General features: G+C 42.9%; 1 protein-coding gene across 5 annotated transcripts in view; it reads left to right on the top strand.

The window, feature by feature from the left end:
- The window catches only part of Fggy (FGGY carbohydrate kinase domain containing), a 384,056-nt gene that overhangs the window by 246,961 nt on the left and 123,470 nt on the right, over window positions 1-13,625 (top strand). For all 5 annotated transcript variants that reach the window (XM_048453091.3, XM_087904859.1, XM_087904858.1 and 2 more), the window contains exon 9: window positions 3,530-3,637. In XM_048453091.3, coding sequence (XP_048309048.2) covers window positions 3,530-3,637 — 108 coding nt within the window. The remainder of the gene's footprint in view (window positions 1-3,529; window positions 3,638-13,625) is intronic.

Here is a 13,625-nt window from a genome sequence, read left to right as displayed (position 1 = left end):
CCCTAGTTCACACATGGACACCATAGAGGTAATAGCTGCCTCTTCCTCAAAGTTATAAGAACTGAGTCATTTCTACCAGGGCAAGGCCTTTACCAAGTGTCCAGTCTGAGTTTCTGTGTTGCTGCCAGTGGCACCATTAAGCCTGGGAAGTTAACATCCTCTGTGGACACCTGTCATTAGTATGTGCAATGATCTCCCCCCTCACAGAGCAACCCTTAAGCCAAGACAGCAATCAGCATGGAAGGAGCTTTGGCAAAAATATTTTCAAATATTTATGTTTACTGTGAAGGATTAAAGGACACATAAATACACAAATGCGCATTCTCCTTCTCCCTCAAAACAAACTAGCTCTTTCCCCTGAGAACTCAGGGTTGGAAAGGATGGGAAGTACACTTTGTTTTCTTCCTTCACTGAAAATGTCTGATGAGAAGCATGTGTTATGCCCAAGGAGGGATCACAAACAGAGTTAGCCTACACCATCTCCCAAGACTCAACCAAATGAAGCCTCCCTTGGACCTTTGTGAGTAGCAGAGCCATGGTCTCTCAGTGAAGTCCTGCTACAAGAGCATAATAGCATCTTTAAATGATGGGGCTATGGTGGGAGGCAGGGAATGATGCCTGCGCTGGCTAGTTTTTATGTCCGCTTGACACAAGTTAGGGTCATCTGGGAAACCAATCAAGGAAATGGAATGACTCCATAGGATTGGCCTGTAGGCTAATCTGTAGGGCGTTTCCTGGGTTGCTGGTTGATTTGGGAGGACCAAGCTCACCATGGGCGCTGCCATCCTTAGGCAGTGGTCCTGCATGACTTAAGAAAGCAGTACGCGCAAGCCATGAGTGAGCAAGACCATAAGCAGTGATTCTCAATGGCCTCTGCTCCAGTACCTGCCTCCAGGTTCTTCTCCTGACTTCCCTTTATAATATACTTTGATGGGAACACGTGAGCTGAAATAAACCCTCCCCTCTCCAAGTTGATTTGACGAGTTATTTTATCCCAGCAATAGAAGTCCTCAATAAGGCCATGCATATCCTTCCTAAGCCATCTGTGGGAAAATAAAAAGTATATCCAAGGATTTGAGGTCTCCACCTCAGGCATTTACCAGCTGTTTGACTATGGACAAGTCTGCTTGTCCATGTCTATGTGTGAGGTTTTGTATCTATATATAAACTTCTCTGCTCTAGTGTATCAGATGTAGTTGAGTTCTCAAAAAGTTGGGTGGTGGTGGTACACGCCTTTAATCCCAGCACTTGGAAGGCAGAGGCAGACAGATATCTGTGAGTTTGTGACCAGCCTGGTCTAAAGAGCAAGTTCCAGGACAGACTTCAGAACTACACAGAGGAAATCCTGTCTCGAAAACCCTCCTCCCAAAATAAAAGAAAAGAGTTGCAAAACAAGAGATGATTTAGTCACTCACCAGTCTAAACCTTGGACCTCAGTAAATAAATATAAATAAGGCCCTGCCTACTGGACCTCTTCAGAGCTTTTATTCCTAAGGTTAGTATGAAATAAGAACCTTCACTGGGTAAAGACGGGGTGACACAACTGAGGGTGAGCTAGTGTGTGCCCACCGTGGCTGGAGTACTTCCCATCTCTTCCACAGATACACACATACACACACAGAGACACACCGTCCTGAGCCCCTGCCTTGTGGCTCTCCTCTTGATTCACATGTAGCCTCCTAGGCTAGATTAGATTCCTCACTTTTGGTGCTCTTGAGATTCCTTTCTGCTTCCTCCACTCCCTCCCCAGCCTGCATTCACACCCTTGTGTGAGAGTGTGAGCACCTCTTGTTGTAAGGTAAGCAGGTATCCCAGTGGGGCATTGTAATGATTGGAGGTTTTAGCTCTGAAGGTGTTGAGTCCTCTCCTTACCCCGGGGAGCGGTGAGCAGCCACTCTGGCCATCTGCTTGAGCGTGATTGGTAAGAGCATGGACTCTGCCCCTTTTTACCATTTTTCTCCAGTACCTGCCCCACATCTGGGTCTCCACAGAATGCAGGAAACATCTGGAGAACTAGTGCAAATGATTATAACCATGGAAATTGAACTCTTTTCTTGTAGAGACTTGTCCCTTCCACACTAAAATTATTGCTCCTATTTTAGGTATTAAATGCCCCCCTCTCTCTTTTTCATAATGGCCCCCTTACTTGACAGAATTTAAAGTTAATAGTGTTATATAGTTTCTTTGCCATTCTTCTCTTGGATGTTCCTTGCTTCCTTCACATGTTGAGGTCTAACGGCCTACTGATGTGAAGAATGAGCAGCCCAGTGGAAAAGGTGCCAGGGTGGTTGGCATTGGGGTGATTACAGGTCTATCCATCTCCACGCTGATGAGGCCAGAAATTACAGCTGCTCGGTTTTCTTCTCTATCTCAAGAGCTTAGCGTGGTTCCAAGCTGGATGAATACATGCTGAATAAATGAATGAATAGATCCTGTTCCTTAAGACCTGGTAGAGTAGACAGTGAGTGCCGAGCTGCCTTTTCCTCCCTCTCAGGAACATTTGCCCTAGCCATACCTCTGCCTTAGGAAGTCATTTCTGCTGGGTAGAGGAGTGACCCGTACCCTTATAGCTACATGAGTAAGTGGCCCAGCTTCTCCTATTCTGGCTCTTCCTTTATCTACCTTCCTTTCCCTAAAGGACCACAATAGTCTGCTACAATAGCACTGTAGAATCTTGAACTTCAGAGTACCTCACCCATGGGGCTTTGTTTGTGGTAGCCTGTCTTCTATCATTTAGCCAACTCCCGTTAGTCTTCTCGAGCTAAGTCTTTAAGAATCTATCGCTCTCCCTTACCACATATCAAAAACAGAATGTAACAAATAAAGGGAAAAGTTTATTGTCATAAAATAGCTCATGTTGTAATCAGACCAGCAAGATTCCATCCTAACCTAAGTGATGAAAAGCTGGTCTTGAGTCACTGCAGTTTGTAAAGCAAAGGGATCAAAAACATTGGCATTTTCCTCATTGACTATGCATTAACTTCTTAAAAACCAAAATGTAACCATTTAAATGGTTGCTTATAGCTAACTGGTTTAATCTCACTGAATCATGTCGACAAGGATGCAGAGTTAGCCGTTTAATTTCACTAAACCAGGCAGACGAGGGGCTTTGTTTTGCTTAGAGCATTTAGGGGAATCAGGAAGCCTTAGATTTTGGATTCTGAGCCATGGGTAGCTAACTTTATAGACCTGATCTAAGCTATCCTCTTTCTCTTGTGTAGATTCTGGAAGGTGGAGAATGGAGACCATTATTCTTGCTGTAGAGAGGAAGCTAGCTAGCATTGAAGTACTTGGTCAGTGGCTGTCCAAAATGGTCACTTTTGCTGCTTTGACTTCTAGATAAATTGGTCAGCAAGGGATTCACAGATAGAGTCATGCCCTTCCTTGGGAGACAGTGACTACCCCATTATAAAAAACACAGAAGAAGAAGCTGAATTCCCTTTGCTGTAGGAACTCAGTGGTAGGAGGAAAAGACTCCCTCTCTCCTGGAGGGTCATTGTTTTCACACATACTGTCCTTTCTGTTTCAGATCAGCAAAGATCCGATTTTTGTACCGGGTGTGTGGGGACCGTATTTCTCAGCCATGGTCCCTGGCTTCTGGCTGAATGAAGGTGGTCAGAGTGTGACGGGAAAACTGGTAAGTTGGTACTTTCTTCATGTGGTTGTGAATGTGATTATACCATCTTACCACATCACCCATACACCCAGGGGCTGGAATGCTGGCCACTCAGAAGTCAGAAGTCAGCACAGAGCCTAATCCTCAGAGCCTGTGGTGTGCAGGATGTGTTCACTAAATGAACGGGTGCTGCCCAGCTTGCAGTAGTCAACCCTCTTTCTCTCTGGTCTTTCTCTGTCTCCTTTTTGAGATGGCAGTGTTACCTGCTGTCACTCCCTCAGTGGTTCCTCGCAGTCCTAGAGACAATTCAGAAAACCAAACCAGACAATTTTCTGGTCACTCATATCTCCCATGGCCTATCTCCTTCTGGCCCACAAATATACTTAGGTTAGACTGTTAAAGAACTCTTCCTAAACCAGGTGGTGGTGGCACATGCCTTTAATCCCAGCACTCGGGAGGCAGAGGCAGGTGGATGTCTGTGAGTTTGAGGCCAGCCTGGCCTACAAGAGCTAGTTCCAGGACAGACTCCAAAGCTACACGAAAACCCCGTCTTGAAAAACCAAAAAAAAAAAAAAAAAAAAAAAAAAAAACCCTCTTCCTAAACACAAGTACCCTGTGACTCATATAATTCCATTCCTCTGCCCCTTTGTGTTTGTTTCTCCCCTGCCCTTCCAGAATTGTTTAATATCTTGATGATTTACTTGTTATTTAAGATGTAATTCCAGCTAATCTAGTCTAAGTTCAAAGAAAGCCTTTCTGAAGGCATTACATATGAATTAAGATGTGAGTCACCCAGAATTTGCTCGAGTGGGTGTGTCTGTATGTGCTTACATGTATGTGTGAGAACAAGATGGGGGGTATTCCAGCCAGGCTGAGCACACAGGTATTCTAGCTAGCTTTCGAATTTGCTGCCTCAGAACACTGTCAGCTCCTTAAAACAAGAGCAATGCAGTGACTCTTTTTATATCCAGCCTGGTTCTTTATCCATAGTAGGTGCTTAATAGGAGTGTGTTGAATTGTTGGACTTGTTGAAGAGGGAAGAAAGAAGATCCATAGGTTCTCTGCTTGGCTAGGCAATTCTTGGCAGGGAGAAGTCATTTGTATTGAGCCAAAGGCGATAAATGGAGAACCAGGGAGAGAATTGACATGAGAAGATATGAAAGTGAAAAATACATACATATTTAAGGATGAGTGCCGTTAGTCCTGAATTTCTGTGTGGGATGAATTGTTCTTTAAAAAAAAAAAGTGGTAAACAGTAAGGTCATATAAACATACATTCTGGTTTACTCTCTGTTGCTCAAACACTGTGACCAAGACCAATTATTCAGTTCAGCTTCCACTTCCAGGCAGCAGTCTTTGGTTAAGGAAAGTCAGATCAGGAAGTCAAGGCAGGAGCCCGAGGTCAGGAACCGAGGCAAAGACCGTAGAGGAGTGCTGCAGGATTGCTTGCCCTGTCTGTCTTTCTTAGACAGCTTTCTTACAGCTCAGCACCACCTACACAAGGAAACTGATACCCACAGTGTGGTTGGATGGGCCTTGCTACATCAGTCATCAATCGGGACAGTTTCTCATGGCCTCAGTTAAATCTGATCAGTGCAACTTTTCAGCTGCAGTTTCCTCTTGCCAGATGATACTAGGTTGTATCAAGTTGACAAGGAAAGCCAGCACCACCCATTTCCTTTCTATTTGATAAACATATCATGCTTAAAACCTCATCTTTCCTTTCTTGTCCCCAAGATCTCAAGTTAATGTCATAATTTAGAAAAATAGTCCAACTTAAAAGTCTCGTGGTGCACAGGGCTAGGGAGACTGTTCAGTGGTTAAGAACACTTGCTCTTCTCTGGCTCTGGGGCCCTTGCCGTTTCAGCTGACTAATGATTAGACACACATGACTACAGTGGATGCAGAGACCCATGGCAAAACAGGGTGCTGAGAATAAGTACCAATGGCGTGCCTAGCCACTAACAAAGTGTTTATAGCATCCTTTTTTGATCACAAGGAACATCGAGAAAGACCAATGAAAAGAATGTAAGAGTCAGAAGATAGGAATAAGGACCATCAAATGTTTCCTTTGGGGCTATATACAATGGTGATTATGGACTCTCAACAGGTCTGATTGTCTGCACAGAGATGGGGGCCATCAGTCGCCAAGCGTCGATGGGGGTTGGGACTCAGGGTGCCCTGCCCCTCGCTGATGAACTGTTTGCTACAGATAGATTCGGGGAGAGGGAAAACCATTGCCCTCAGTTGTGTACCTACTGGAGAGGTCATCAGGCTCCAAGTGATAGTTCCAATCCAGCGATGACACAGATGGCCCTTGTTAAACTAGATAATAAGCAAAACCAAATGTCATGAGTCTGGGAATGGGACAGGTAGGGAAGAGGTAACGTTGGGAGGAGTAGGAGGGCGTAAGAGAGCATGGTGGGCAGAGGGTAACCAGAATGCGTTGCATACATGTTTGAAATTGTGGATGAGCAAAATTAATAAATAGAGAATTAGACTCATTGTCCACTTGTTTCACATATTTAATTCCACTGATATTGTTTGCTTATTATTTCCTAGGAGTGACTGATTTAGTTGAACCACTGAGTACCCCGCAAGCAGTGCTCTGAGCCTGCTGAGTTGCCGGAATAGCTACACAGAAAGTCTTGTATTTTTGCATAGACATTTGCACAACTTATCCCTCCATGTAGTCAGTGGGGCTGCTTATTCACCCTCCAGAGCTCTTCTCTGTCTCAGTGGAGTTGTTTTTTTTTTTTTTTTTTTAATCAGTTGGGCAGAGACCAGTTGCTGAGCCGCTTCTAAAGTGGCATTGGCTTTCTGAGACAGTTAGAGTCAGGGAAATGGTCATTCATTCACTGATGTGCAAGGATTACCTGACCTCTCACAGTTGACCAGGCAAGAATGAGGTCACTCCAGTCGTCTGGCATCAAATAAGAAAGCTGGGCACAGTCCTAATAATAACTGTAACTTATCATAGCACATGAAATAGTTGGTAGTATACCTGTAGTGGTCCTGGAAAGATAGGGTCACACATTTCCTAAGAACCTGTTGTATGGCAAGTGTGTTTAGGTCCATTAAGATTTGACATTTCAGGCCAGGCAGTGGTGGCACACGCCTTTAATCCCAGCACTCAGGAGGTAGAGGCAGGTGGATCCCTGTGAGTTTGAGGCCAGCCTGGTCTGCAGAGCTAATTCCAGGACAGCTAGGGCTGTTGCACAGAGAAACCCCATCCCAAAAATCAAACAAAAATAAAACAACAACAACAAAGAAAGTAATAAAGAAAGAAAGACAGACAGAAAGAAAGAAGATTCAGCATTTCCCCTGGCCTTCACAATATGTGTATAAAGTCCATGATATTTCTCTTTTACTAATTAAGAAGGGCAATGCAGCTTGATCAAATGACCTGCAGTTATATTTAAGTGGAAAGTCACAAATGAGAACCAGCTTGCTGCCATGTCTTACCACGGCTGCCCCTCACTTTTGAGAAGCTATGTGTCTGAGTATTTCCTTCCTTTGTAGACTCCTTTGAGAAACACTTACTCTTAGTTGTGGTGGCATCCTATTTAAGTATCTTGAAGCAAATTCGGTTGGCAGATTTTGCAGGACTGTGAGGTATGCGTGCATGTACCGGTGTTGACTGAATCTGTGGTATATGGAGATATGTACCCAGCACATTGCTACATCCCACATGGTGTAGTGGATGATTTCATACAGATACAGACCGACAGTGGCTTCCCCTGCCTTCCTTCTGCAGAGCAACCTAATTGGCTCCTCAACACGCATCTTTCCTCTCTAATCCCCTTTTTACACCACAGCTAAGGTAGTTTTTACAGCACAAGTCAAACTTTTGCCCCTGAATTAAGTCTAAACTCATCAGAATGAGTTTATTGCATGCTACTACATATTCTATAATACTACTATGAATGGGAAAATAATGAACCAAACAGCCTAATCTGTACCACTCTCAAGTGTCTGTTCTAAAAGAAGGAGATAGATAATGCAAACTGATAAATACATTTCATTTTCTATTATATGATTTCTAAATTAGTACAAGTTGTGGCTGTGAATTTAGGTGAGCAGTTCGCAATTTTATTTTGTTTTATGTTCCTCTGTGTGTGTGTGTGTGTGTGTGTATGCACGCGTGTACTCGCATGCCTAAGCATGTGTGTGATGGGGTGTACGCATGCACATGCGGATGGGGCACGCATACCAGAGTACACATGTTGAAATCAAAGGGGAAATTTTGGAGGTTTACGCCTTACCCCATGTGGGTTTCAAGGATTTAATTCAGGTTGTCAAGCTTGTCAGCAAGTGTCTTTACGTGCTGAGCTATTTCACCAGCTCAGGGTTTACAATTTTAAATAAGGTGGTCAAGTGGTATTTGAACAATGAATGTGAAAGGAAAGGCAGTTAGCTATTTGGAGACTGGGGAAGAATGTATCAGGCCAAGGGAACCATCAGTACATGGAGCCTAAGAGAATTGCTTGCTCGGGATACTATAGGAACAGCAATGGAGAAGAGTTAGAAAGTGAAGTCATATCTTCAACGCTCTAAGGATTTTCACTCTTATCCAAAGTAAAATAGAGAGCCACGGGAGTCGAAGCAGGCCGTGAGATGCAGCGGCTGCGGCTTCTAAGAGTCGACTTGCTTTGTTGTGCATTGGTAATGGGGTGGGAGGATGGACACCCTGGCCAGAGATACTGCAGGTCAGCTAAGAGGATGGATCATGTTGGCGGTGAGCTCTCACCAAATCTGGGGTACGTTCGTACAGTAAACCTAGCAGAACTGCTTGATGGATTAGATGTGAAGTAGACCCCCAAAGACAGGTCAAGGTTTTAGAACAGCACTGCTGTCATTGGAGAAGATGGGTGAGGTGTCAGGGAGGTGGGCAGAAAAGGTCAAGACGTGCTCGCTGCCTGTCTGACTGCAGTAGCTGCTGCCCTCCCAGATGGGAAACTCAGTTTTGCTTTGGATCGCTAAGGAGCCATCATTTATAATTCTTAAGACCAAAAAATTAGGAATAATTCATGACTGCTAATTTTCCCCCTCTCGCTCTGTCCAACCTATCAGTTAGTTGCAAGGGTTCTACCTCCCAGTCTATCAGCAGTCACAGGTTTTTATCTTCCCTGTTCTCAGAGCTGCCACCAATCCCCCTTTGCCTCTGCTCTCGCCTCTGGAACATGCATGCTTTGTCTACTACACAGAGGTACGGTTTCCTTGTCTGTCCAGTGTCATAATTCCTGGGTTTTCCCTAGAGTGTTTAGATTCTTTATGTTATTGAAAAGGCTGGTCTGAATAGATTTAGCTTATCCATTTTACTGTGTTTTCAGTGTCACTTTTGGTGTTTTGTCTTGTTGTCTCTTTTTCCTGCTATCTTGGATTCAGTCTCTATTTGTTGAATTTTTACAGTTCTCTTTTAAGTTGTACTGATTTATGGTTTTGTAGGCACATTTTTCGCATTATTTTTAAGGGTTGCTTTAGTGATTATAACAAACATCCTAAACCTTTCTGTTTTGTGCACACTTCATGTTACTTTACATAAAGCATAAGAAGCCGTCATTGCTGGAGCTCTGTTGACCACCCTCCCGGCCTCTTATGCCTGCATTGTCCTGTGCATGGTATCTACCTATCACAAAAAACCCACAGTGAGGTAGTCATTACCTTGTGTGGTTTAAATGGCATATTATTCAGCTCAGATTGACATAACAAATTACCACATTGTGGGTGCAGAAATTATATACATCGCTTTTCTTCCTGTTCTCCAGGCTAGAAGTCTATGATCCAAGTTATGAAATACTGGTTTTGGTTAAGACACTCCTCCACATTTATGTCTGGACATCTGGTATCTCTGCCTCTTCTTATATGAACAACAGTTGTGTTGTTAAAACTCTGATGTTAAAACTGTGTTTAACCCTGATTACCCCCAGAAAGGTTTAGAATGTTTGTTGTAATCATGATTCCAAACACATTAAACATTCAAGCTTCAGTATTGGGATTTTGGGTAGGAACAAGTCCATTCCATTATAGTCAGGCATATCTTAAGGACTACAAACTTGTTTTTTGTATTACCTACATAATGATAATTTTCATTTCTTTTGCAGAGTTTAATTGTCTGGCTGGTAACTTCGTTTTAAACCGAATGACTACTTTTGGCTTGGCTTAACGTATAGTGCAGGTCAACTGACAAAAATCATTGTCTCTTTAATTTTCATGTATTTACTTTACTCTCAGATTATTTCTTCTCAATATAGAAATTATGGTAAACTGATTCTTTTTTTCAACATGTAAAGAGGTAAATGTTTTCCTGTACTCTGATTAGTATGCATAATAGCTGTCTGTTGGAGAATTGCATCAGCCATTTTCAGAAATGGAACCCCTAAATGTTCATTTTTAAAAGTCGATGAGATTTCTTTATTTCCATGATTGAAACTCTCCTGCGAGCTCCCATTGCTCTGGAGTAGGAGCTGAAGGCCTGTCTGCTTGTTTTGTCTCTTGTCTCCCTCTCTTCAGATTGCACAGCTCTCACCTTTGCTTCTTCATGCCCCCTCTCTGCAGCCTGTCACGCTCTGTGCGTATGCAGTGCTTTCCTTCTGTAGTTTTCGCCTCTACTATGGATGTGTAAGTTTGAGTGTCATCTTCAACAAGCTCTTCCCTGGTCCCCCATTCTAAAATCACCACTTTTCCTTCAGGAACTTCCATGTTTCTTTAGGAGCACTAATTATTGTCTCTCAGCACACCTATTATAATTACTTATTGACTCTCTCTCTCTCTCTCTCTCTCTCTCTCTCTCTCTCTCTCTCTCTCTCTGTCTCTTTTGGTTTTGTGAGACAAGGTTTCTCTGTGTAAAAGCCCTGGTTGTCCTGTAAGTAGCACTTGTTAGACCAGGCTTCCTTGAACTCACAAAAATCTGCCTGTCTCTGCCTCCCGAGTGCTGGGATTAAAGGCATGCATTACAACCCTGTATCTTTCTTTTTTAAGGTTTTTATTGAAAATATTTTTTCATATAATATATTCTGATTATGGTTTTCCCTCCTCTAAGTTCTCCAAGATCCTCCACTTGTGAGACTCCACTGGAAAAAAAAATTTATTTGCAAATATTTATCAATTGGAGATAATTTCAAAATTAAAGGTGGGGGCTTGTGTCCATGTCCCCTCTCAGCACTGGGACCTGTGCAGGCCCTATGTATGCTCCCATAGTCTCTGGAAGTCCTTATGTGCGTTACTTCTACCTTGTTTAGAATGCCTGGTTTCCTTGGTGTCCTCCATCTCTTCTGGCTCTTGCAGTCTTTCCACATCCTCTTCCAGAGGGTTCCCTGACCCCTGAGGGAGGGATTTGATGAAAATATCCCATTTAGTGCTGAATGTTCCAAATTCTGTCACTCTCAGCACGTGGTCCAGCTGTAGGTCTCCGTGTTCTTCTCTAAGGGGAAGCTTCTCTGCTGATGACTGAGCCAGACACTGCCCTATGAGTATAGCAGAATGTCATTACAAGCCATTTATTGCTGTTTCTTTAGTAGTATTAGGTTTTCCCCAGCTTCATGGCCTATCTAGTTTCAGGTTCTTCATCATCCTAGTAGTATCTGGGATGGGCTCCATCTCATGGAGCAGGCCTTAAGTCTGATCAAATATTGCTTGGTCACTCCCATGAGCTTTGTGTCACTATCGCACTGGTGCACTTGCAGGCAGGTCACCATTGTAGATGGAGAGGCTCGTAGCTGGGTTGGTGTTCACCTTTCTCCTTTGGTAGAATTCTGAGTACCTTCTGGTACCAAGGACATTATTCTTTCTGTCTGTGTGTGGTGGTTTAGATTTATCAATTTGCATATGTTGAGCTCTCCCTACATCTCTGAGATGAACCCTGCTTGATTATGGCAGGTGGTCTTTTTGATGTGTTCTTGGATTCAGTATTTTCTTGAGAATTTTTGCATCTATATTCATAAATGAAACTGATCAAAAATTCTCTTTCTTTGTTGGGTCTTTATGTGAATTAGGTATCAGAGTAACTGTCACCTCAGGAAAAGAATTGGGCGATGTTCCTTCTGTTTCTATTTTGGGGAGTATAGGCTCTAGGCTTTTATTTATTTTATTTAATTATTTTGTCTTATATTGTTGTTGTTGTTAATCTATTTATTTTACATCCAGGTCGCAGCCTCTCCCCCGTCCTCCCCCCCACTCCCATCCCCCAATCCCCTCCTCTTCCATCTCCATCCTGGAAAGGGCAAGTTTCCTATGAATATCAGTAAAACATGGCATATCTTGTTACAGTAAGACCAAGCTCCTCCCCATGTGTTAAGGCTGAGCAAGGCGACCCAGTTTGAGAAGTAGGGTCCCAAAAGCCAGTAAAAGAGTCGGAAACAGCCCCGTTCCCCCATTAGGAGTCCCATAAGAGGACCAAGTTACACTGCTGGAACATATATGCAGAGTGTCTAGGTCAGTCTTATGCAGGCTCCTTAGTTGTTGGTGCGGTCTTAGCAGCCCCGACGAACCCGTTAGTGGTTTGTGTGAGGGGTCTTTTACCCCTCTGGCATCTACACTCCTTTCTCTTCCTCGACAGCATTCCAGAACTAATTCCACCTAAAGTTTGGCTATTGGTTTTTGTATCTTCCTCTGTGAGTTACTGGATGAACCCTCTCTGGTGACAATTGGGCTTGGCACCTATCTGGTCACAGGAGACTGCTAGCTCAGGCCACTTAGCCACTATTGCTAGGAGTCTAAGATGGGGTCCTCCCCATACACCCCTGCACCAGGCTTTCTCAGTTAGGAGACCTTTAATGACTGTTTCTATTTCACTAGGTGTTAGAGGTCTGTTTAAATTGCGTTGATTTAAATCAGATTTAAATCTGTTCTTGATTTAACTTCGGTAGGTGGTTTGTATCAAAAAATTCTCCATTTCCTCAGTGTTTGTTGTTTTGCCCTCCCTATTTTCTCTCTCTCTCTCTCTCTCTCTCTCTCTCTCTCTCTCTCTCCTTTCTAATTTGGGCCTTCTACATCTGTCTTTTAGTTGATTTGACTAAGGATTTGTCGATCGTATTGATTTTCTCAAGGAACCAGCTCTGTGTTTCATTAATTCTTTATATTTTTACTGTTATTTCTATTTAATTGATTTTAGCCTAAAGTTTAATTGTTTCATGCCATCTACTCCTTGGGGCAATTATTTCTTCTCTTTGTTCTAGAGCCTTCAGATGTGCCATTACGTTACTAATATGAGATGGCTCCAATTTTTTGTGTTGTCATGTAGAACTTTGCCTCTTAGAAACTTTATCATGTCCCATAGATTTGGGTACATTATGTTTTCATTTTCATCCAATTCTAGAAAGTTTTTTATTTCTTTCTTAGTTTCTGTCCTCACACATTTACTGTTCAGTAGAGAGTTGCTCCATTTCCCTAAGTTTGTAAGCCTTCTGTTGTTGTTGATAGCCAGCTTTAATTTGTGGTGGTCAGATAGGATACAGGGTATTATATCAATTTTCTTGTCTCTGTTTGAACTTGCTTTCTGTTTGAATATGCGGTCAGCTTTGGAGAAAGTTCCATGAGCTACTGAGAAGAAGGTATATTTTTTTGTTGTTTGGGTGAAATGTTCTGTAAATACACGTTAGGTCCATTTGGTTTATGACATCATTTAGTTCAGCGTTTTTCTGTTTGGTTTTTGTCTGGATGACCTGACCCATCATCTCTTGTGGAGATGGGGGTGTTAAATTCACCATCACTGTGTAAGGGGTGGCATATGATTTTACCTGTAGTAGTTTTTCTTCTACGGACTTGGGTGCCCTTGTGTCTGGTGTATAAGGAGTTCAGAATTCCAGTGTCCTCTCAGTGGGTTTTTCCATTGATGATCATATAGAGTCCTTCTCTATCTCTTCTGATTAGTTTCGGTTGGAAGTCTTTTTTGTCAGATATTAAAATGGCTATACCAGCTTGCTTCTTAGGTCTATTTTTTAAAACTGTCTTTTTCCCCCTCCTTTTACCCTGAGGTGATACCCATTCTTGATATTAAGGTGTGTTTCTT

Source organism: Myodes glareolus, chromosome 3, assembly GCF_982192425.1.
Source record: "Myodes glareolus chromosome 3, mMyoGla1.1, whole genome shotgun sequence".
NCBI classification, from domain to species: domain Eukaryota; kingdom Metazoa; phylum Chordata; class Mammalia; order Rodentia; family Cricetidae; genus Myodes; species Myodes glareolus.
Note: the sequence above shows the minus strand (reverse complement) of the source record. Positions and strands in the feature narration are given on the sequence as shown.